The following is a 26323-nucleotide window of genomic DNA, read 5'->3' on the forward strand; positions in this document are numbered from 1 at the left end:
GCTTGTAAAACTGGGCCTAAGTACAGAGGAGGACTCAAAGCTTGAGCGCAGACTTATGTTCAGGCCCGTGTTCCACCATTCACCAGCCTGGTGCTGGCCACAGTCCCTCCCATTCTTGAATCTGCATTTAATTGCAGAGATGAAAGTAGCTGTTGATAAAGGCAAAGAATTTTGCACAGTGTCTAGGTCATGGTTACTGTCCCACTCATGCTAACAACTAGAGCGTTTGTAAATTCCCCAGGCCAGCGGGATGGCGGTGAAGACCTGGGGCACAAGTTCTGCAGCTGAATGCTGCATAAATGAATTACTGCTTTTACATCAAAATCTGACTGAGCACAAATCACGTTTTAACAACTGACTTCAGTGGTAAAAGGAGAACCAGCCTATGAATGTGAATGCTCGCCAAACATGCAGTAGTAAATTTCTGTGTTTTCATTTCCACCCTCTATGTGAAATAGTAAATTAGCAAATAACTTTAAAGAAGTTTAAAGAACTTTAAAAGAAATAAAATCGCACTTTTGGAAGAAACAGGAACAGATACTTGATAAGATATTGAGCGGTTTTTATAATAATGATAGGCTATAAGCTAGGTGAGAGCAGGGGTATATCTATGTATCTACTGCCTCTCAGAATAGTGCTCAGAACAAAATAGCTATTTAATAACTATTCATTCAGTGAATGAATGACAAATGGATGAATGATAAGAGTGCTCAAATTCTTAATTTATTGGACTATGTAGTACACTTCTCTGCAGTATTATCTGCCATATGTTCAAACTGTATGTCTATGTTGCCTTTGACTTTTAGGGAGAATTGCCTTCTTGGGTTTTACATTTTACATTAAAATAGCATGATAATCAAGACAAATGCAGCTGCTCTGTAATTAGCCATTTACTCTGGACTCCTCTGGGGTGTCCAGTCCGTCCCAGCAGGTGTGTGGCAGGATAATTTTGGTTACTGAAGTCCACACAGGGTTTTTCAGGAGTCCTAGTGCTGCACAGGAAGTCCTGACAACAACACCAACAAAGGAGAGAAAAACTGAAGTGTACCATCTATTGCAACTCTAGTATTTAAAACTGTATGTGGGTAAGCTAATCATGTTTGTTTTGTGGTGTAGTTTGTGTTACATACATATGCTTAGACTCTATTTTGGAAACTAGACATGACAACTTTCATATTACAAAAGTAGGCAGCCTCCTTATTAATATACTAAATGCAGGTGAAAGTTTGTTCAGTAGATTTATGAAACTCTGGCATTTATGCTTATATGCCAATATAAGTATGCCTACAGTTCCTGGTAGGTTTTCGAGGTAAAGGCATAATAGGGTTAGCAATTTGTTGGATAGTTATTAAGATGCCTGTTGTGAAGTACCCTCTTTGAAATGCTTCTTTACACCCTAATAGGGTAAAGAATACCCCAAGAAGCATCTTTATTTTTAAATTAACAAATGAGTAATTTATATCGTATTTATCAAAATATTTTAATAAGTCATCTCACTACTTTGTAATGTACTGGATTTCTCCCCTCATTGATCCTTAGGCTGCTGCTGGCATAGGAGAATTCTCGAAGGTTATACATTAATATTATTAGCTTGCAAAAGGAAAAGCAGTTTGCTAGACTGTTGATTTTGTTTTGTTATTGTTGTTAGTATTTAAAGAGAAAGAGATACTGTCTCTTGGCTTCTGTCTTTTTCAAACCTCAGTATTGTAAAATTATTCCATCAGTGTCCCCACTGGCTCTGCACATCCATCCAGACAGACACTGGATGAGATGCTCCCGTCTCTGTGGTCAGAGGGCAGTGCCCTCGTTTCTACCTGTGACTGCCAAGGAGGTGTTTGAATAGTGCTATCTAATGTCATCGTGTTTATTATGCATCCTGACACATGTCCACAGGGAACTTGGCTGAAAAGAAATATTCATTTGTGTGTCTTTGGATTCTCAACTCTTCCCAGACGACAGAAATCAGGGGGTTATTCTTGGTGTCAACAATGAAGAAAAATCTCTAATATATCTACCTATACTTTCCTAGTTGTGATAATATTAATATTGGAGTGGTGATGTAAGGTCTTGTTATGAGTCCTTTGCATTGTTAAAATTAAATTGTGATGGCATATTCTACGATAAGAAAATAGATCAAAATAAAATAAAATACTGTAAAGTAAATATTTTATAATAATAAAATGGATCAAAAAAGAAATTTTATCATTAATTTCCAGAGGAAGAGAAATTGAATCTCATGGTGCTTCCCTTTATTATTAAAGGAACTTAATTATTAGACCCTTAGAGGATAGTTTCTGCCTGCCTAAGCCTTAGGAACAAAGGAAAGCATGGAAGGGGTCACTTTTTGCCACTTGGCAAAACCTACTAGAAGGAAGGAAGTTAAACAGGTTCAGGTGAATGTTTTGAAACGTATCACTAAGTGCTTTCTTTAATGAGTAGGTACCTAAGTATATTTTAATATGTGCCTGAGCACTTTTTTGTAATTAGCTTGGTAACTTAACTTCCTAAATATGAACTTTGGTATAAATTAGCTTTCTGTTATTAAAATCACAATATCTTTCTGGTTTTAGATATTAATACCTAATTGAAAGGTTATTAAAATCAAAAATGATAATTTATGTAAAACCATTTTGTAGACTATAAGGCAATAGATGTTTATGTGGTTATCATTATGATATATTTTCTCATTAGGAGAGTATGAGTTATTAAAATCTTAATGAGTTGTGAGAAGTGAACAAATATTAACAATTAAATCTAATAAAATAATTTCAATAAACTTACAATGACTAAGAGTTTTCAAACAGACCAAATTAGAATTTGGAGATCTACATTTTATTTTTTTAATGAGCTATATTAAATCTGTTCCAATTATTTATGGCTTACTATGATGCCTCTTCCTTTCAAGGACATTTTCTGCAGAAGAAAATAAGATTCATCTCTAGCAATATATCATTTTCTATAGTATTATAAGAAGGATTCTGTGCAAAAAGTTGAGGAGTCGATTCTCATAATGCCAATTAGATCACAAACAGAAAAAAAAAAGGTGAAAGTTATGCTATGGAAAAAAAAAAAAAACAAAATATTTGTAATACTAGGGTCTCCTGTAGTGCTCAAGTAGTATGTTGCTCAACATTATGTGCATGTGAGATGTATGCATGCGTGTTCTTCATGCATATATCAATACAGATACATATTCACATGTTCCTGATTCTTTCGCGTCAGAGATGAGCTAATCTACAATATTTCTACATACCGTATTACCCTAGAGAAATGTCTTTGCTGCTTTACACAAATTGAATTGTAGTATTTGTTAGATTTAGAATTCTTTACGTTCTTTTCATTTACTTCAGCTGTTTATTTGCGAACTCTCAATGTCACCAGGAGGCAGACGTTCATGGATGCCTTCACAGTGTTGTTCCTATTGCATTTTTATCACCAATACTCTCATTACCTTCGACTTCTGTGCTATTTCTGCTGAGTTAATTGCTGACATTTCCTTCCAGATCAAACCTTTCATTACCAACATCATTGTCTGGAAATGTTCTGCCCAATAATTTTGAAATACAATTTCCTGCGCTCGTCTTCATTTTAAAAGATATGCACATATATTGTTCCACTTGTCGACATACTTTCTCAAGTCAGAAAAATAAAACACATAGTGTACTTAATAAATCTGCAGAAAATATTCAGTACTTTTATACATAGGTAGGGTTTTTTTTTTAAAAGATTTTATCTATTTATTCTTGAGAGGCAGAGAGAGAGAGAGAGAGGCAGAGACACAGGCAGAGGGAGTTGCAGACTCCATGCAGGGAGCCTGATGCGGGATCCGATCCGGAATCCCAGGATCACACCCAGGGCCGAAGGCAGGCACTAAACTGCTGAGCCACCCAGGCTGCCCGGATTTTTTTTTTTAATAGTTTCAGAGTGCCTCAAACATTGCTTAGATTTTAGGTGGCAGCGAATGCTTTCACATGCTGATTTAAAACACACACACACACAACTATAGTGTGCCCACATACTGATTTATTTATTTTTAGAGAGAGAGTGAGAATGGGGATGAGGGCAAGGGGAGAGAAAGAATCCCAAGCAGACTCCATGCTGAGAGCAGACCCTGATGAGGGACTTGATCTCACAACCCTGAGATCATGACCTGAGCTGAAATCAAGAGCCAGGTGCTTACCTGACTGAGCCACCCAGGTGCCCCAAGCAGATAAAGAATTTTTAAATTTCTAGGGAAGCCTGGGTGGCTTAGCGGTTTAGCGCCACCTTCAGCCCGGGGTATGATCCTGGAGACCCGGGATTGAGTTCACATCTGGATCCCTGCATGGAGCCTGCTTCTCCCTCTTGCCTGTGTCTCTGCCTCTCTCCCTCTCTCTCTCATGAATAAATAAATAAAATCTTAAAAAAAAAAGAATTTTTAAATTTCTGTATATAATAACCTTCATGACCTTTAAAATGATAGGCAAAACCATAGTTGGTGAAGGATTACTTAGTAGGTAGACTAAACTGGAAATAACTCTGGGATGCTGACTCCCCTAAGAATCTGGCTGATTTTTAGGAAACTGGTATTTCTCATCAGAACTTCCTTCCTTGGTGGGAAACCGGGGGGTTAGGTGGTCTGATTCTTCATTGCTGCACAAACCTTGTAAGAATGTAATGGTGCTATGGCTTTTAAACAGAACTCCAGAAGATAAATTTAAAACCTTGTAAGGATAATAAGGATCTCTAGGGGATAAAAAAACAAATAAACAAATTATTTTTTTAAGATTTATTTATTCATTTCAGAGAGAGAGAGAGAGTGAATGGAGCAGGGCGAGGGGCAGAGAGAGAGGAAGAGAGAGGAGAGAGAGAAGCTGAGGAGCAGACTCCCTACCGAGCATAGAACCCTGTGCGGAGCTGGAACCCAGGACCCTGAGATCATGACCTGAGCTGAAATCAAGCGTGAGACACTTAACCGACAGAGCCACCCAGGTGCCTCAAGAACACGAGTTCCGAATTTAAAGGCTTACATTCAAATACAGGTTCTATTAAAATCTGTGTGATTTGGGACACATTACTTAATCTCTCTGAATCTCTCTTCTCATCTTTAAAATGAGACAACAACTTGCTCCATTTAACTGTCTATAAAAATAATGGCAAAATTCCACTCTATGCTTAAGCTGCCATTTTAGTACAACAAAAAAGCCAGCAGTTCCTTATCATATGAGCATATGGACAAAGGCAGTTTCAGGGGTGTTGAAAGTGAGTCCTCATTATCCATTGGTGATAAGAAGCCATCTCTTCTTATTCTCATTATTATTTTTTAATTTTCTGTGGATTGAGGGGAGCATATTTCTTGAGGCCAAATTTTGAACTTAGATCAAGAATGAGAAAACATAATGTAAACCTACAGAGCTAGGTGAGCCTCAGTTTTTCATCCAGTCCATCGGATGATATAAGAAGTTTTGAAAATGCCTGGGAATCACTTTATTCCAGATGGAACTGCCGTTATGAAGACCACAACCTTGGAATTTAGGAACTTTAAAGAACTGTAAGCAAACCTTATAGGCAACTTAGCAAACACTTATTTCAAAACATGAAGTATCAATTCTAGAACCAGGTGAAATTGTATCATACAGTCAAGGCCTCCATTTTTGGACACCAGGATTTGGGCATCACTCAGAAATATGGAGAGACATATTCAAAACATCTTGTAGAAAAGTCTAAGTAATTCTCAAAAGACAGTATATTATTTCAACAAATGATAAGATACTGATCCTATTGTGATTCACACCTGTTTAATAGACAATGTTACTATCTGCAAGCAAAGTCCTTTCAGCAAAGATCAGTTTGGATTTGCTTAGGGCGACTTCCTACCCTGCTCCACCCACTTCCAATCCCACCATAGGACAAAGACGGAATTTGGAGATTGTTCTTAGGCATTCATGAAGAAATGGAACATAAAATATACTACAATTCATTAAAGATTGCTGACCAAATATTGAAATGTTGCTCTCAGTTAAAAAAAAAAAAGTGCTGACAGGCCAACAAAAAGCACAAAGACGACACCAGCACCCTTGAGTTACAGGAATACTCATATGGAGCCTATATCTCCACATATAATTTCCATTTCCATGATAGCACCGCTGGCCTTTGTATCTTAAGGTTCCAAGATACAAGTTCAGTCTTAAATTAGAGGACGGGACGTTCCAGGCTAAAAGTAAGAAAGTGTGCTAATCCCCAGGGAGAATATATCCTACAGGGAATAATTATACCAAAATATTTATATAATTCTGGTTTGATCTATCAAAATGTATAGTTTCAGGAATTTTCTCATTTGTTTTCAATGTACCCCTTCAATTTTCTGAACCTTAGTTTATTTTATTTTTATTTTTTATTTTTTTTTGCGAAGAATATTTTTTAAGTATTCTGTTTGGGTACTGTCTTAGCCTAACACATTGTGGGAAGAACTTAAAATGCTTAGTCATGCGCCTTTCTTGTTGATATTCCTTAGGCACCTCGGCCTAGGGCAATGACGTAATACCCACGTCCGCCCAAGAAACAGGGCCCACTCTGTTTTGACAGAGTATTATTCATGATCACCACTTACATAAATGTTAGAGAATATTGAATAAAGACGGAAGCTAATTATGCAAAAAATCGAAACCAGTACTCTTAATACTGGGAGATTAAGATACAATACTCCTAGCAGTCAGATAAATTGAGTTATTTCTTAGAAGATAACTTTTTAAATATGTGCATGAGATATGGTAAAGAGTAAAACATGACAGATATTGTCTGTTCTGCCATAAAGAAACTCTTCTTTGTAATTTAAAATGTTGGATTCTGCCAAGAATGTGTGTGTGTGTGTGTGTGTGTGTGTGTGTCAGAGAAAAGAGACAAAATGCTTTAAAAATGGGAACTCTTGCATTTACAAATGAGAAATTTGTGTTTCTTCTTATCCCTATTACTTAGAAAGTGCATATATTCATAGGAAAAGTAACACATTGTGACATTTTAGGAGTATTCTATATAACAGATGTATTTCTACCTCTAATTAATTAATGTATTAAAAAATCATATTCTAAATTCATTCTATTGGAGTTGTTGCAGTTGTGCATTTGGTAACTGGGGATTCCTGTCTCCAAGCTTTGTTTATGCCAAAAATATAGATTCATATGGATTTCATGGATTCATAGTTGACAGCATTAGGAATGCCAAGGGGCTTGCTGAACCTTTACCTGATGGTCAACTGCACATCCTATTTGAGAAACCACGAGTGCTTTGAACATAGTGAAATTAATTTCATGGCAGGGTAGAGCGCCACCCCTGAAAATCCTCTGGTCTTCCTAATCCCTCATTGCATGAGCTCTAATTTAAGGCATAGAGTGAAGGAAGGCATGTGATTTGTTCAGTGTAAAAGGTCTAAATAAGAGGTTTATATCCCAGTAGGGTGAATAATCGCCACAATATTTTATTGAGGGGATTTAATATATATAGCCTACATTCCTAGTTACAGAGTTCAAATTTACACTGATTCGAGATCATGAGCTAGTGTGTGATGTCATGCATTTCCAGCCTTTTAGTACCCAGTGTCCTACTTCTGAGTGTGTCCCACACCAGGTAGCGATGGTTGAGCAGCAGCAGGCAGCGTGGGTTTTCAATTTTATCCAAGTAGCTGTCACTACCAGGGCCCTAGGCAAAAGTCCAGAATTGTTTGTTTGACTTGCTTCTTTTTTCTTTTCTCCTCTTTCCTCTAACATGGCCTGGAATACATTCTGGCCATGGGCAGCAGAGATAACTGCAGACTACAAATGAATAAAGCTGAGCTGGCCCTAAAAATATTACTCCTTGCAACTATTTAATTGCAAAAGAATCTTTGTGCAAAAGCTTCACCATGCCCCTTGAAAGGCAAACTCAGTAATTTGGCTGTCAGTCATTTGTCATTTTATACCTTAGGGTCTGGAGGGATAATAAATAGAATTACAAGAGTTTTATACTGGAATGCTGATTCTGAGAAAATAAAAAACCAAAATTTCAGGAAAGAGTCAAGATTTTTAAAAAAATCTCTTCTAAAGATTGTTTTATTAAAAGTATAAAACTATTCATATTACACTTACTTGGAAATCACTATAAAGTCTGTCACTTGTTTAGATTGTTAAAACTTTCCTATATTAATTAATGCTACTTATTCTTTTATCTTGCTCTCAGTGGTAGTAGGTAAAAGTGACCAGGACATTAAAATTCTTGGAGTATTTTAATGCAGTTTCTTTCTTTTTGGCCCAAGAAATTAGATCATTTGTGTAGAAGGGCACAACATAGTGAATTATTATAAACTGATGATGCCACACCAAATAGTGATTTCTTCTTCCTTATTTAGTTCTACTTTTATTTTGTAAGACTTAAAAAGTTTTAATTTTCATTTGAAATAAACTGATAAGAATATTGCTGGAAAACCTCTGAGGTTAAAATGGTATTTTTCTTTTTCTTTTTTTTGAATCTCAAGAACATTAGTAGGTAGATAGTGTTCTGGGTTTCATTCATGCCTGTTATCTAGGATTGAAAATAATTGAGGACTTTATTTTTTCTGAATAATATGCATTCAGAAGAGTCCTTGTATCATGAGGTACAATTTGCTCAAGATCATGTGCGCAAGACTCAGCTGAACATGATGTTTGGTTATTGGTTTATTTTATTTTATTTTTTATTTTTTTATTTTATTTTATTTTTTATTATTTTATTTTATGTATTTTATTTTATTTATTTTATTTTATTTTATTTTATTATTTTATATTTATTTTCTGAGTAGTCTTTCATTGTGCATAGATACCATACTACATTTGTTCTTACTCCTGGGCATGTCAGGAGTATCTCGCTGGGGCTGATATGAATATTGCTGGTATGAGCATCATAGTGGATATCTTTTGGTGGACATATGTGCACCTTTCTGTTGAGTATATACCTAGAAGTAGAATTTCTGAGACATAGATATGCACATGAAGAGCTGTAGCAGGGATTGAAATACATCAAATTACTTTTACCATTTTACAGTTTTACAGTCTCTGAAAGTTCTGATAACACTTGATATTTGTCAATATTTGGCATTTTGTCTCCTTTTTTTTATTTTAATCATTCTAATGAGTATATATTGGCATCTCATGGAGGTCTTAAATTTGCCTATTCTTTTGGAGTCATAAAGTCAGTCATCTTTTCATCTGTTTATTGCCTATGTGGATAGCCCCTTCTGTGAAGTGCTTGTTTAGGTATTTTGACCTTCTTAATATCAGGTTGCCTGTCATATACTGCATTTTGGACTTTTGTTGATCATACAAATATGTCGATATAGTTACATATACAGACACACCGAAAGAATGAGAATATTCTTTCTCACTGGTGCCCCTTCACTTTCTCAATGGTGTCTTGATAAGCAAGATTTCCCAATTTCACTTTGGCACAGTCTATACCTTTTTAATTCTTTTTATGGTGAGCACTTTTTGCATTCTGCTTAAGAAAGCCTTGGTTCCTTTAAGGCCATGCATGTGTTCTATATTTTACTCTCAAAGCTTTACTGTTTCATCTTTTATATCTCGACTGATGCTCTATATGGCACTAATTTTTGTATAATTTTTGAGATGGAGTGAAGGTTCATTTTTTCACCAGATAGATACCCAAGTGAAAGCACCATCTTCCCATTGTGTGGCAGTTCGATGGTTCTTACAAATTTGACATAAGTGTGGCTTGTTGTAATTCTCTCCTGATCCACTGTTTTGTTTGTTTCTTCTTATATGGATGCCCTGTGGTCTTAAGGACTGCTGCTTGTAATGTGCCCCTGATCTGTAGGTTCTGTCTCTAGATTTGTTTCCTTTCTTCAAGACCACTTGCTCTTCTTGGCCCTTTGCATTTTCATATAAATTTTAGAATCCACTGTCCATTATCCCAGCCACTCCCAGCCCAGAAAAACACAGCATGCCCAAGTTTGGATTAGAATATAATGTATTAAACCTATCAATTAATCCAAGGAAGTTGAAATCTTTACAGTGTTAAATCTGCCAACTATAGCATGGTGCATTTCTTTCTTTCTTATTTTATTTTATTATTTATTCATGAGAGACGCAGAGAAAGGCAGAGACATAGGCAGAGGGAGAAGCAGGCTCCCTACAAGGAGCTGAACCACCCAGGTTGCCCCTAAGCCACCCAAGTGCCCCACCTGGTACATTTCTATCATACTATGATTTGTGTCAGCTTAAATTTCAGTAGCGTTGTGTAGTGGTTAGTGAGGAGGTCTTCTATCACCTTCACATGGATTTATTCTTAGGTATTGGAAGCTTTTCTTTGTTATCTATAAACGTTGTTTTAATTTCTTTATTGCTGATATACAGAAAGATAACTGATGTTTTTGTACATTGGCTTTTTGTTTTTGTTTTATTGCTGAAGATCTCCAGTGCAATGTTAAATGAAAGTGATAATAGCAGTGAATAACATTTCCTTTATCTCCAAGGAGAAGTTTTCAATATTTAACTCTGATTGTAATTTTTAGGTAGTTATTTTTCATATCAAACTGAAGGGATTGCCTAGTTTGCAAAGATTGCTTTTTTAAAAATTATGAATTACGTTGAATTTTGTGAAAAACACATATTTATGCTTCTTTAGGATTTAGTTTAAACTATTAATTATGGGGCACCCAGGTGACTCAGCGGTTGAACGTCTGCCTTTAGCTCAGGTCATGATCCTGGGGTCCTGGGATCGAGTCCTGCATCAGGCTCCCCAGAGGGAGCCTGCCCCTTCCTCTGCCTATATCTCTGCCTCTCTCTTTGTGTCTCTCATGAATAATTTTTTTAAAATCTTTAAAAAAATAAACTATTAATTATGGATATGCCACAATGTTCAGTTTAATCTCTTTAGTTTCTGGAAACAATAAAATCAACCAAAAATGCAATAAATCAGTAATACAGTTCCATTTACAATAATACTAGGAATAGAATTGACCACAAACTCAAACAAAGATGCTACACATATGTAAATATCACTTTTCAGATATCATACACTGTACAGATTTCATTTAAAAAAGAAGAAGAAGGAAGGATGGAAATATGGAAGGGTGGGAGAGAAGAACCAATGTCTGTGACTCAGAAACCTTCACTGAACACTGAGTTCTAAGGATATGAGGGGACACAGAGAAACAGGTAGCCCTGTGGAGAACAAGCTCCCACAAGAAAGAATCATGTCGAAATGGGAGATGTTTCAAGAACTGCATTTCTAACCTTCACTTCACTTATACTCAGCACCTCTCTGTCCTCCTCAATCTGTGATTAAACAAAAACTGAGCCAAGGTGAGGTTACTGTAACCACCAAGGAAGTTATAAACTGAAAAGTTTAAATATAAGACCATGGACTGACACTATCACAAAAAAGTAGGAAACGAAGAAATCAGAAACAGAAGAAAGTAACATCACAGGAATATAAAAAATGTAGAAAAAGTGTAACTGAAGAAAAATTAAATTACTCCCATGTAATATCTTTTTAATATCTTTTTTATAGCCTAAAGTAAGTTAGAATCATGAACAAAAATGAAATCAAAGAAATGATAAAACAAATCAGGAATGGAATAATAAAAACAGGCAACACTGATAGAAAAATAGGAAAAAATAAAGCCATCACTTAAAGGAAACCACATTCAGATCATGAGAAAGCTTAAATATTGCAGAAGTCAAGAGGACTGGTATGAGGAAACAAAACAGAAGAGAGAGAGAGAGGAAAAAAAAAGACAACAAAAGCAACCAAGAAGAAGATGATAGATATGGAAGAGAGAAAACCTGGAGCTAATGTGTGGTTCTTGCCACAGGAGAGCTCTTTTCTTAAGGGAGAGTAACATTGGCCTGCTTTTTAAATTCTCTTCTTCAGTTTTTAGTGTCTGAAGGAATCTGAATGATTTATTTGCCAAAATTGTATATGACTGAAGCAGAACCATGAGTTGTGCAACTCAGCATGTATCCTCATGGAAAATGAAGGGCAACTGTGCTTCTGGAGGCACCAGGAACAGCTAATTTTGGAAGAATGATGCCCCTAGAGGTTAAGGATATTTGTCTATGTTGCAGGCAACAGAAAGTCTTACCAAAAATGCACTGATAAAAAATACAGGCATCCACGAGCCACTCTTGCAAACTATTAGACAGTATTGAGTCAATCAAGACTTAGGTCAAGATGCATGAGGGGTGTAGACATACAAATATTTTAAAAGAGATTCGTGTGGAGAGGGCATAGGATAAGAACTGCCCTTTATAAAAGTAGGTACTGCTTGAATTTTTAGTAAGAAGCTTATACTGTTTTAAAAATAATCAAAACCCAGTTTTTAGAAGTAACTTTGTTTAGTTCTTGTTTGAACTAACACCAAAACCTATCCTTTTGAAACGAGGGATCACAGCGTTTCCTTTCAACAACACCAAGTATTATTCTAACAGTTATAATTGTATATTGTTTTGGAATTGAAGAAAGTACTTCTTCAATAGGATAACGTCTTGTTGATACAGGATCTCATTACATTGGGGTGCTGTCTCGGTTTTAAATAACTTGGCTTGGATCTTCTAATTATAAAATGTGAACTTAGGGTCCATTGAACACACAGTTAATAAAAAAGTGTTTAAAATATTGGAAATCATGGCTAGAGTTGAATCACAGAAAAGACTCCAAGGAGTTTTTGTGGTACTGTAATGGCTGGGAGTGGGTAGGAGTGGATATTAGCGTTATAAAATTGAGCTTTAAAGTTAGCATCCTGACAAGTTCTCTCTTCTGTAAGCCTTCGGGTTTGCTAGAGTTTGCCACATTTTATACTTCTTTTGAATTGCAATCTCATTTCAAAAATAAAATAATTTGAATAAACTTATGGTTTTCAAACTGTCCCTTTTGAAATAAAAACTAGACCAGCTTTGAATATGAACTCTAAGCAATCTTGAATCTATCTCTTGCCTTTGAATTCACCAAGGAAACAAAGTCTAGATTCAGTCTGAGACTAATTTTATGGTTCTGTGGGTTTTTCTTTCTCTCTTCTTTTCTCTCTTTCTTTTTTCTTTCTTTCTTTCTTTCTTTCTTTCTTTCTTTCTTTCTTTCTTTCTTTCTTTCTTTCTTTCTTTCTTCTTTCTTCTTTCTTTTTCTCTCTTTTTTCTTCCTTTATTTTTTTTTAATGTTTGAGATTTAGATAGCTAAGGAGCCAGATACAGATTTAAGGCAAAGGAATGGAAGATCCGAAAACTAGAATTTGCTAGGCAGGCTAGTGGGAGGGTCCTTTTGTGATGAAATGTTGCATAAATAATGCCGATGGGGGTCTAAATTCACTGTTGCCATGGAGACCTTTGTGCCTGGCTGAACTCAATTCTTTTCTCTTTTACGACCGGCTACCACTAGGCTTGTGGTATTTCTGTTGCGTCTTGCTTTGCTTTCTCTTAAACTGTTTGGGAGTGAAAGAAGAAATTAAACTATGATAATTTGGCATCCTGACTTTTTGGAGACTGTTCTTCTACTCCATTCGTGATTTTTGAGCTCCTCTGGGGTTCCTTTTGACCCTGGTTCGGGGAGGGAAGAGCAGGTGGGAGAGTGCTGGAACCCCTGCTTGGCTGGCTGCTGGGAAGGAGGGAAAAGTAGCCCCTCATCTTTGTGACTAGTCCACTTGTTGTTGGCCTGGATTATACTTTTGAAGTATTTAAGGACCATTTGTTTCCAAAGGTAAAGGAGAAAAAAGTGAAAACTGAACGTTTGTTTTTTTAAATGTTTTCATTAATTGATGTTGTTTGTATGATGATTTTAGTTGAAGTTTTAAAACTGTTGAGAGTTATGTGTAGAAAACATAGGTAGAATTTATTTCTGGCCTCACGGTTGCCAGTTTCTTCAGTGTATTAATGTTGAAAACGTAAAAGCCAAATGACTGAATTAAACAGAATGCAGTTGTAAGGATCCATGTGCCATTTTTCTATCAGCTAACCATTGTAATTGTTTAATAATTGTTTTTAGTAAAACTTGGTGTGTCATAGATATATCTTTTAGATTTCTTGCAATTAATGATTAGCCATGTAAATACCCATTTATAATTGATAATTAAGTAATTAAATTTGACTTGGCAATTGTGAGCCGCTTTCTCCCACCTTTGGCACACAATTAAATGAAGAACCTCACTTGGAAAGAAATAAATCATTGAGAGTAAAAGCATAAAAATCACCCAGCCTGTGCACTATGTAAAGGAACTAAAAATTCATTATATTGGACTGCTAACCTGTTGCATTGCATTCCCTGTCTTACAGAGTATTCGGTTCTCAGTGATGAGCCTTATATTAGAACTGGAATACAATAATTGCATGTCTTGATCATTCTAAATGGTGTAAATGGGATGCACAAATTGCATAATTATAGAAAATTTTACCACACAGTGTTTCCAGATTGCTTTTATTCACGTAACTCATTGAGAGAATCATTGACCAAAATTTACAATGACTTCATAGATTTCACCTCTTCTGCCACTGGAGTTGGGAGTATATTTGTGTACACAACAGGTGAAAGAAATAAATTAATTTCTGAAAGCTGGGGGATTCAACAGGTGGCATTCTGTGGGAATTGTATGTTAGATTGCTATATATTTATGAGATAGGCATACATTGTAGATTTGTGAGTAAAGTGAAATGGAATGAGGATTCAAAATCTTTAGGTTTTTATCTTTAGTGTTTTCAAATGGATGGTAAGAGTCACAGAATGATTTCCAACTTAATTGTGGTAATCACAAGATAGAATTGCTACTTGATTAATACTATTTGAAATTTGAATGACTTTATAACTCAGATGCTGAGTTACAATGACCAAATTGACATAAAGAAATTATTTATTTTTATTGGGAACATGTTATGGCACATGTTTTACTATTTTAGTTGACTCACATGGGTATGTTTCATTTTAGAGAAACTAACAAGGACTCGAAGACTTGAATATACTATGGGGGTACTTCTTAGTAAATATTTCATTTCAGTTAATTAAAGGTAAAAGTTTATTTTGATCATATTAAAGCTAAGAAATCTTTTCATTTTTATGTGATGTATGCAACCCTCAAGGGTATCCATTGAGAATAGCTACTGAAGAAAACTTTGACCTTTGAAAGTGTTTCCATGCCTTATTTAATAACACTGCCTAAATACAAAGGTAAATGACCATGAAGCTTCACTTTGGGCAAACAGTGTCTAGGCACTCACACTTTGTGGAAAATGGATGTAATGGATTCAAGAGACATTAAGTCTTCAAACTATAGGGGACAGAATATGAAAGTGACCCAAGTAGTTTTTAAACAAATAACAAGTTAACTAATTACATGGTGTGATTGCCCATTACCTTACATTGCTAAATATAAATAGTTTATATGAGAAGAAAATTTAAACTATTAAAAAATTTTTTTTAAATCCAGATGTTTATATGATGTGAATGCATCTGACAACATGCTAAATCAGGTCCTTCAGAGGCCATTCTGAAGCATAAGCAGAGATCAAACAAAATGTGATTTAAAAGAATTATGCATTTTGAGGATATTCAAAGGCCAAGTTGCAAAGTCTTTTCTGAGCTGTTTTACTTATAAATTTTATGCACATAATTAAGAAAAATAGTTTTGTGAAAAAATACACATACAGACAGACAATTCTAGGTTTGGCCTAACTCAGGATTTTATTGATAGGTAACAAAATTACAGCTAATCTATTTGATCAAAAATTCCAGTTAAAATGGTTTAGGAACAAAAATCTGTGTTTGTGTTTCTACAAGAAGCTATTAACATGTGAATTCTGATTTAGAGTTCTTTTGTATTTCTGATATCTTACAGTACCTCACACTTAGCAATTCCTTATTGAGGCCCCCTCTATCTACTGTCTGCTAAATATTGTACACCATGTACAAAATGGAAAGAAGTATTCCCTGGAGTCCATGAACTAAAAAATCTGGTGGGATTGCAGATGTGAGAACTCCTAATTGTACTGCAGTAAAACACCTACTTTAATGGAAGCATGGCTGAGGAGAGCGTGCAACAGCATTCCACTTTATACAGTATCTTAAAATATGGTTATTTGATCTTCCCAACCTGAGATGAAGAAAGATTAAGTGACCTGCACAGTAAAACTGTTAAAGAATGACTCCAAGGATAATTTCTAATTAGCAGCCACGGAAATCCTTTGACATCATAAATACTATCATGTCACTACTCTATGCAGAGTCAAAGTCAAAGGCCATGTAGTCGCTGAAGCCTCTTGGTGATGTGCTCCCTGTCACCCCATCTCTCCCACATTTCCTGAGTTTTCCCTCCTGCCCACTTTGCTCCAGCATAGAAAACTCTCTGCTTTGTGTAGAACGTGCTCCCAGTGCATGGCCCTTGCATTTGGTGTTTTTCTCTGCTGAAAACAGTGCATCCTTCCCCTCAGCCTGAATCCAGCCCAGCTGTACACATGCCCCCCCCTCCTCGTGTCTCTCCAGCAGAGGCCACCTTGTCAATGAGTCCGGTCTTGATGACCATATACAAGTTGCCTCCCCATCTTCTTTTCCTGCATTATTTTTCCTCCAATGCCTTTACCACAGGTGGTGCTCTAAGTAATCGACTGGTACAACTTATTCCATGTCCATTTTCTTCACCAGAATGTAGACTCTATGGAGGTAGGGGTTTTTATCTGAATTTTTTTTAATTGATGCATTCCCAGCACCTAGACTCATGTTTGCCTTACTTATTAAATGAAAAAATGAAGAACTGAATATAGATTTCCTGGTGCCAAATATACGGCATTCTACTTTGTTGTTGTTTTTGCAGATTTTAAAAATATAGTAGAAAAAAATCGAATTTATCACTGACAACCCATTATTGTAGCATAAGTGTGAGAGAAAGTGGCCAGATACAGGCAGTGGATTCGTAATTACTCCTGTGCCAACACTCAGCCAAGTTACCTGTATCACAGAAGAGGGGTTGAGAATTTCCCTTCCAGTGTGTGGTCAATGGCAGCAGATGGATTCTTAGTGAGAAAGCCCAGTGTATTCTCTCCTCTTCCTTCCTCTGTCTGTGGAAGCTTGACTAGTACCTTCAGCTTTTGTAGCCATCCGTTGATGTGGCTGCTACTGTAATACTCCAGCTGTCTCTAAGGTTTGATTTATCTGCATATTTTCCAAAGTATTTTATAAGGAACACACAATTATACACAATCTCTAAAATATTATATATTTCTTTTTGTCTTCAATCAGTGGCCTAGATTATTTATATGATCATATTCAGTTAGCAGTTCTGTTAAATGAAGTTCTACTCAAAAATCAAAATAAATTTTTGGGATAAGAATTACCAATCAATATCATGTCCATAGCGGTATCTCACATAGTGACCATAATTAACACTGGCTCATCTGGAAAGCATAACAACAGTGAGTATATGTTTGTCATTTGTGCATCCAATCACCTGCCTCTACCTCATCAAATTGCTGCTACATTTGACACATTTAATTAAACTTAGCACTTGTGGTTTTAAAAATAAACTTTGCAAGTTCTAATAATTTAATAAACAACTACAGTGTGGCTAATTACATAGTAACCTTCTCCAGTATGCAAATATGTTTCAAAGACGTGAGAATTACTTCCTCGAGGAGTAAGTGTTGAGTCAGTCTGTGGCTTCAATAGTACTGGCTTATTTAAAAAGAAGAAAACTAATTATAAGTGTTGGTCAATTGTCTCCTTGTTTCTGTATAAGGCAAATAGATGGTTAGAACCTTTCTGTATCCCTTAAGCCTCAGCTGTTTCCATGTCGGGTGTAACATTTGGCTACATATTCCTCCAATGAAAGTAATTCCAAATGTCATTATTTGTTGCCTGGCTTCCACATTATTCACACATCCCTTCTGTGTGAATTTCAGCTGTTTCAATTCATTTAATGTCCTCATGCTCTTCTGAACCAACTTCTGGTAATTTTCATCAGCATTAGTAGAATTTCTGTGAGAGATACTATACTCAGTGTTGAAATGGAATGGTAATTAAATGTGGGTGTTAAGACTGAGGCTTATCTACACCACATCACCATGTAGCACTTCTGCCAGAAATTAGAAACTATAAATATGGAGGTGAAGATGACAAAGAATTTATAGAAGGGCACTTTGAATGAGCTGTGGGGCTGTGTCTACATACATAGGCCATAGGGTTGTTGGCCATCGTGCTTCCTTGGTCCTGACATTAGTTGGTGGACTTTGGCATATTACAGCATATATTTGGCAAATGTAGTGTACGGATATTGGTCAAATGTCATGCATTTCCCTTTTAGGAACTTATTTAATCTCTAGGTATATGGGAATTAAATAGGAACTTTGAAGTCTTTCATTTAAAAATTTATAAAGTGACGCCTTGGTGGCTCAGTGGTTGAGCATCTGCCTTCGGCTCAGGTTGTGATCCCAGGGCCCTGGGATTGAGTTCCGCCTCGGGCTCCCTGCATGGAGCCTGCTTCTCCCTCTGCCTGTGTCTCTGCTTCTTTCTCTGTGTCTCTCATGAATAAATAAATAAAATCTTAAAAAATATGTATATAAATCTGGGCTGCTTGGGTAGCTCAGTCAGTTAAACATCTGACTCTTAATTTAGGCTCAAGTCATGATCTCAGGGTCATGAGGTTGAACTCATGGGGCTCTATGCTCAGCAGGGAGTCTGCTTGAGATGCTCTTCCCTTCTCTCTTCCTCTCCCCCTGTTCACAAGCTCTCTCTCAAATAAATAAATCTTTAAAAAAATAAAAATTTATAAATCCGGGGCACCAGGATGGCTCAGTTAGTTGAGTGTCCCACTGTTGGTTTTGGCTCAGATCATGATCTCAGGGTGCTGGGAGGGAGGCTGCATGGGGCTCTGCACTCAGCTGGGAGTCTCCTTGAGGATTCTCTCTCCCACTTCCTCTGACCCTTCCCCTACTTGTGTACGTTCTCTCTCTCTCAAATAAACAAATCTTGAGAAGTAAAAAATAAAAATTTATAAACCGACCCTTCCTTTTATTTGTTACTGCTTTGAAATAACAATTGATATATTTATTGAGCACAGCTAGTGTTTGCTTGTATCTCATTAAATCCTCACGAAGGCCCTGTACATTAGATATTTCCCTATACTATATAAGAAACATTAAGCGGATTATTTCATTATATGGTATATCTGAGGTCCAGAAAAAAAATACAAGATTTTGAAATCATTTCTGCTTAACCCTGCAGCTCCCTGCCCTTTTGCCTTTTGTCCAATGGCACTGTTCGGTTTAAGCATCTCACTTAGATTGTGGAACCTATGTAGATTTTTGCCTGTTCGTAGATGCCCCCTGTCCTTGCATTGCATATCTCTCCTTGTTTTTGTTTACTATTTACCTCCATCCATGTGCTCCAGGCTGCTCTCTCTTTTACTATAAACTGTTGGACCCACCAACCTGCATGTTCCTATTTAGAATCGGCAGGGCTAGGAGGTCAGGGATTGGTCATGCTGTGCTAGGTGCTCTACCAGAATAAGTTTGAACATGTTTTATAAATGCAGCTTCCTGACTCAGCATCTCAGAGGCTGGATTGAACATATGCTTTTCTAAGAGGGTCCCTAGAGGACTATTGGGCCCAGGGACATTTGAGAACCACCTGTCTAATCTGACAGATGCACAAACTGGCTATGAATGAGGTGGGTGGGAGGACAAGTTCAAGGTTGAACTGAGAGTTTCTTTTTTCTTTCTTTTTTTTAAAAGATTTTACTTATTTATTCATGACAAACAGAGAGAGAGAGGCAGAGACACAGGCAGAGGGAGAAGCAGGCTCCATGCAGGGAGCCTAATGTGGGATTCGATCCCAGGTCTCTAGGATCACACCCCGGGCCAAAGGCAGTGCTAAACCGGTGGGCCACCGGGGCTGCCCTGAACTGAGAGTTTTCTGCACAGGACTGGGGGCAGGAGAAAGATCAGGACAGTCCCATCTGCCATAGTAGAAACTCTTGCAGGTTCAAAGCGATAAGAGATTGGAGGGGGTCACTGGTATCTGGTGGACCTCAATCTTGTATTTTTCCAGGCCTCCTCTCAGCCATGTGTATTTGTGCATACAACATAAGAGAAGGAGAGGGAGATAGGCAGACAGAGGGGAAAGCACCGTTAGCCTGATGTTGTGGTGTCCTCTCCATTCTGTGGTCTTCTTCTTCCTTCTCCCCTCACTGCTTTCATTTGCAGCCATTGCATGGCTTGGCTGATTGTGCAGCTTTGTGACTCTCTGTGATAAGTCTGTGGATACTAATATTTCTAAAGCATCTCCTAAGGATATTTTCAATTAAATGGCATAACATAGTTATTATTACAGTTCTATTTACTGGCCTTCTACCACTTGCCAGCTGCTGTCCTAAAGTCTAGGAAAAAGGAGTTACAAAGCCACTGCTTTCATGGAGCTGCCATTCTAGTAGGGACCAGAGGACAAATCAGTGACTGTTACTGCCCGCACTCCTCCTCCTTTCAAGAGAACTAAAGTGTGGGAATTGAGTTCCTTATAATGACGTAGAAGCTGTGCCCATCCTAATGAAACCTGATAAGTTTATCCCTGGCAGTGCTCCGTGAGACTTTTCTCTTTACTCTCATTTTTAAAAGGAAGCCAGGCCAACAACTTTCTTACCATCCATGTCTACAAGGAGACGTTGATATGTTGGGCTAACTTGAGAATATGTGTTTTCAGTGGAGACAAAATTTTAGTGTATTTAACCAGGTGTGATATAGGCCTCTCAGGTGTGGGGTAATGGGAAAAAACATGGGCCTGGAGGACAGAGGCTTAGTTCTATAAGCCGGCCCCAGTGCACTCCAGTTGTAGGATTCTGAGAAAATGTGGGCACACTCAGTTCAAAACTTTCCATCAGAATAGCGATCCTCTTATCCCTGTGGCACAGATGTGATGTAATGTCACTTACAAAGCGTGACTTCACATGGTGACTTCCCCTTCCATCTGTGGAACACCATGTTATTTACTGGCTCTGGGTTATGAGCGGGTATGTCTGTGCTGGAAGTGCTTATTCATGTTTTGGTGACGCGTTACTCATCGTGGAACAATGTGGATGTTCACAGCTTTGGAAGGCAGAACTCTCAAGGGCTTTCAAGGTAGGAGGTGACTCTGCTGCCCTGAGCCATGCCACCTTTGTGCAGAAAGTCCACCTCTAGTACTGCTGCACAGTGCTTGGTGCAGCCACCAGAGAGTCAGTCAGCCTGAATGCACTGCCAAAGCTTGTGTTAGGTGATTGCCACCCAGCTCCTTCTTTTGCTTTACTTTTTCTTTTCTCGCTTTCGGTTTTCAGCTTGTTTGGTTGTTTATTTATTTATTGGGATATATTTTGAGAAAGAGCAACCCTGTGGAATCCATTCCAATTCCAGTATTAATTTTATTTCATTTTATTTTCTTCCCTGGTATGTCCCCAAAGGGCTTTGAAGCTGCTGTGTCTACTTCCTTAATCCCTCTGCACCTGATCTTCCTTACCTGCAAAATTAAAGGCTTCAACTCTGTGATCCCTTCCAAATGAATAGGATTTTATTATCTCTCCTACAGGGGCTTCCTGGTGCTGAGTCAGGGTACAACTTTTAGCTGTGGAGCAAAGAAGACTGGCTAAGGTGGGATCTCACCTGGAGCCCTAGCATGCCTCTGGTATGCCCTGTCTCTCACCCCGGGGTCTCTAACCTTTCCTAATTTCACTCCTCCAATTAGTAAGTCTCTTGAGCAAGAACAGCCATTATGTGTACATTTATTTGTACATGATATTAATGTACTACTGTACCAAAATTCAGATGTTAGACAAGAGGATAAAAATCTCATGTGAGAGCAGTAAGAACAGTCATTTAAAATAGAAGTTCACACCTGTACTTGCCCTGCCCCAAGGACTTGCCTCGGACTTGTATATGCCCACGTCAGAGAAGTGTTGCCATGACTGAGCTGCACAGCTCAACAGTGTCAGGAAAGTTATCAGATTCAAATTCAAAACAAAAAATAGGAACATTTGTTAAGTTTAGCCAACTATCCTTGTAAGACTCCCCTATCTTGATTATAACCACATTTGAGGTCAATGATAAAGACAATTGTACAGTCATGAATGATTGTTCCTAATTTGTAAATAAGCACATAATTACCTCCAGGCATTTTGCAGGTAGGGTGCCAATAAGACATTGTTGACATCACAGTGTGCTGCATCTAGGTACTGGAAAACAATCCAAGGTTATGTTGTTCTTCATATGCCAGTGACATGTATTAGGCATGTGCTTATAATATCCCTTTGGATACACTGTTTTGTGGATGGTTATCAACAGAAAAGGAGGCTGGTGGAAAAGCACTGAGCTATGTACTTTCTTTTCAAAACTATAATCAAAGAACTAGGCTGAGCTAATGTCTTCAAAGCAAGCTTATAGAATCTGCAGGTTTCCAAGGCTATTAAAATATGCATACATTTGGTACAGAATCAGATTTCAAGTAAAGTCTAAAATCCTGAAAAAAATATGAGATAAAACACAAAGTTTAAAATTTGGGATACATGTCTAGCCTTGTCTTATAGGCTCAAAGATATCAAATGCAGAGATATATCATATAATGGAAGACGGTTTTGCAGCAGCTTAGGACAAAAGTACTAAAGGCTTAGTTGAATTCAAATTTCATATAAGGCAACTATTTGGCAAGGTTAAGAAAGCTAAAGTAGGGATCCCTGGGTGGCGCAGTGGTTTAGCGCCTGCCTTTGGCCCAGGGCGTGATCCTGGAGACCCGGGATCGAATCCCACGTCGGGCTCCCGGTGCATGGAGCCTGCTTCTCCCTCTGCCTATGTCTCTACCTCTCTCTCTCTCTCTCTCTGTGACTATCATAAATAAATAAAAAATTAAAAAAAAAAAGAAAGCTAAAGTAATCTTAGGTTATATTAGTGGAAGTTCAGTTTCATTGCTGTAAGTGGTGCTTTTTTAAATTTTTTTTTATAAGTGGTGCTTCTAAAGTACTTGACACTTTCAGACTGTGTGTGAAATAGCGTGTGGAATGGTGGGTGTTATGAATGAAGAGGGATGGAGATTGACAAACGAGAGACCATGCAGAGGTGTGGCCAGAATGGTGAGACCCCTAAAAACAGTGACGGGACCTCTGAACTGCTCCTGTTTAAATCAGAAGAAAAGATGTGCTTTTCAAATATTCAGATCTATGGTATCAATGAAAAAGTTAGTGTAATACTTTGGTGAATCAGAAGACAGAACTAGAACAGAGGTCAGAATCAGAATCAATCATTAGGTTCTTACAAGAAGGCATGTTATGGTTTTGACAACCCAGGCTGTCCTTCAGGGGGGTGGTGTGCATCTGAGTTTGAGCTGCTATCGCTGGTCGCTTTCAGGGAGCAACTATATGAGAGACAGACTCTTCAAGGATGACAGATGATGACGAGATGGCCTTCTAGATGCCATCCACATATGAAATCCTTAGTGACTTTTCAGACATTACATCTAGATTGATTAGAACCAAATGCAGTTTGGGTGTGTAAAAGTCTAGAGAACCTATAATGGTATGTATGGCACCTATGTTTCTGCATGCTAAGGTTTCTGGAGGTAGGAGGGAGAAGGTGAATTTTGAAAACATTGCCTAGGTGATTCATGGCAAGCTTAAGCTCAGCCGTCCATCCCTGTAAGATCCCCTGTCTTGATTATAACCAGATTGGAGGTCAGTGATAACGGCGATCATACAGTCATGAATGATTGCTCATAATTTGTAAATAAGCACATAATTGAGACAGAACAAGAATAGGGAAGTTAGATTGTTCACTTAAGTATGTATTCTTCCTTGTGCATAAGACATAACTTAAATATATATAGAATGTCTATTCCCTTAACTTAGCAATCAGCTAACTACGGGCAACCTATATTCTTCTGTTTCTTCATCTGTGGAAGAGAAATAATAGTCTTTATAATAGTGGTATTTGTGTATTATTAGGAGTAGTATTTTCTAGATACCTCAGGAGTTTCACTGGAGTGGAAAGGGAAGGAGGAGGTTGCTTTGCTAGGAATACAATGGCCCAACTTTATCAAAATGGGAAGGTTTTTTATGTTGACTTTAGTAGGATACAATTCGTTTTTCTTGAATAAATACAAGTTCTACAGGTTTTATTAAATACATGTCTTATTGACTATTTAATTTCAAACTGGACTATTGCTTTTCCCACTTGAATACCAAGGGAAAAGTATCTGCGAGAAAATTGGCCTAATATGTACGAAACAGCTGCTGGCATCATAGCAGCTTGCTGCCCTGCTCTGCAGCCAGGGAGGCTGGTATTCATTAGCTTTGCCCTCTCTATCAGGTAAAAACTGCAGCTGATGGAAATTACAGTCCCCAGTTTCAGGGGACACAAGGATAATTTGGCTGCTCCTAAAAAGGCATAAACAAAATATTGGCTAAGCACAGACAGATGTTAAGGTTATACTCTGTACATGAATTCATGTACTTGAATTCACTTTAATGGAGTTGAGCTTATGGTGTAAGATCTTGCAGCTCATTATAACTAAGTTGTTATGGGCTGCTAATTTGCTAGAAACTGCTGTATCATGAGCTAGCCCAACTGCCTTGATGGGTCTCCTGGTAGTTAATATGGATTAAATGTGAATCTTTTATTTTTTCCCCTGTGGTCTCACATAATGATATTAGCTTGTCTACAGTGTGACAAATTCAGTGTACCAGGAGCATCTGGTACACTATCCTTTATGACTGAAAATAAACCTGCAAACTCTATAATGCACATCCATTAAGACACTTCTCCATATTGGGGAGATGTAGAAGGATGACGACCATGGAAGGGATTTATTGGTCACAGTTCATTTTGCTCCAGTGTATATAAACTATCTCAACAGTGGTACATTCATCAGTGCTACATTCCTACAAGTTTTTGCTTGATTACCAGGGTGCAAATATGGATATATTCCTTCTTAGACTGAACTTAATTTATTCCCAGCAAAGGAATTCAAAAAGGAAAAAAAAATAAAGGGAAAAGAAACTAAATTTTCACAGCTTGAATATAGGTTTAAATTCAGTCCTTTGAAGTTGATCTGGGAATGGATCACACAGAAATGTTCAAGTCATGAAGCTACTTTAGTAAAGAGGGTATTTTTTTAAATTGAATGCGTAATGTTTTAAGAAATGAGAAGTGGAATCAGATCCTGTTGTACCATTTGGATTATGTTCATGGTTTAAATTTGTTACTACCTAAGCAGTGAGGAAATGTGAAACAAGAGAGGTGATATACATATTATTTAATTTATCAAGAATAGGGAAGGCCATTGGGCTAGCTGTCGTGTGTTACTATCTCTGCTTTACCACTAGCTGAGTAACCTTGAATTATTCACTTAACCTCTCTCATTACTAGCTCCTTCCTCTTTACACAAAGGGGTTATATTTCCTATCCTATATTATTCATTGGGCCATTTGAAGAGAAAATAAATAGACTAACAATACGGTTGTTATTATACAAAGAGTAAAACCATTATACTATTGTATTAGGGTACAATTATAATAATAGCTCCCTCTTACCTGATGTCAGCCTTCTGGTAACCTCAAGTCAATGGTAGATGTGGCATTAGCAATTAAAAATGGTAGATGTGGCATTAGCAATTAAAAAACACTCTGGAGGCAATAAGGAATAGGAGCTCTGAAAGGTACACCAAAAAAAAAAAAAATCACCGGAAATGATTGTCAACAATATAAAATAAGCAGAAGAGAAATGAGACTATTTCTTTGGTTGTAGGAACCAATAGCTGTCTGTGGCCACCGTGCCAGAGGACTTTACTGTGTTGACCTAATTATGAAAAAACTCTGCAGGAGACAGGGACATTTAGGGACAGGCAAACTAACATCCTATCAGGGCAATGTCCTTGTAATGTAGCAGGAGATCCATGTTAACACGAAAGACCTTACCATGTCAAAAACCAGTAAATGGTATTAATTATTTTCTTATCAAATGAGTTCAATAAAATTTCAAAGAGTGTCTTAGTTGGAGTATGGAAATAGATGAAGTGGTGCCTCACATTTAATGAATGAGGAAAATCAGGATCATTGTTGAATATTAACCTCTTACTGAAGTAAAAACTTCCAAGATAATTTGTCTGGTCCTATACTCCAGTCAAACTGCACTCTAATTACTTCCTGAAACACTTACATACACAGTCAATATTTGTCTAATTCTGTGCCTTAAATCATGCTGCTTCTTCCATTTATAATGCTTTTCCTTTACCTTTTCACATGCTCAAGTAGTAAACTCTCATTGTCCACCTCAGGTGCCACCTTATGCACATACCATTATCCTTGAATTCCTTCTCCCTACCCTCTCCCATCTTCCCT

At 37.3% G+C, this 26323-nt stretch overlaps 1 protein-coding gene across 5 annotated transcripts in view; it reads left to right on the plus strand.

The window, feature by feature from the left end:
- CTNND2 (catenin delta 2) overlaps nucleotides 1–26323 on the plus strand; it is a 914420-nt gene that overhangs the window by 291308 nt on the left and 596789 nt on the right. The window contains exon 2 of one of the 5 annotated variants that reach the window (XM_072807319.1): nucleotides 21529–21624. The exons of 3 other annotated variants lie outside the window; for them this stretch is intronic. In XM_072807319.1, the coding sequence (XP_072663420.1) occupies nucleotides 21616–21624 (9 nt within the window). In that variant the 5' untranslated portion in view covers nucleotides 21529–21615. Of the gene's footprint in view, nucleotides 1–13372; nucleotides 13696–21528; nucleotides 21625–26323 lie in introns of those variants that run through there. One more of the 5 variants, XM_072807320.1, reaches the window with a different exon arrangement.

The sequence above is a fragment of the Canis lupus genome, chromosome 31 (assembly GCF_048164855.1).
Source record: "Canis lupus baileyi chromosome 31, mCanLup2.hap1, whole genome shotgun sequence".
NCBI classification, from domain to species: Eukaryota; Metazoa; Chordata; class Mammalia; order Carnivora; family Canidae; genus Canis; species Canis lupus.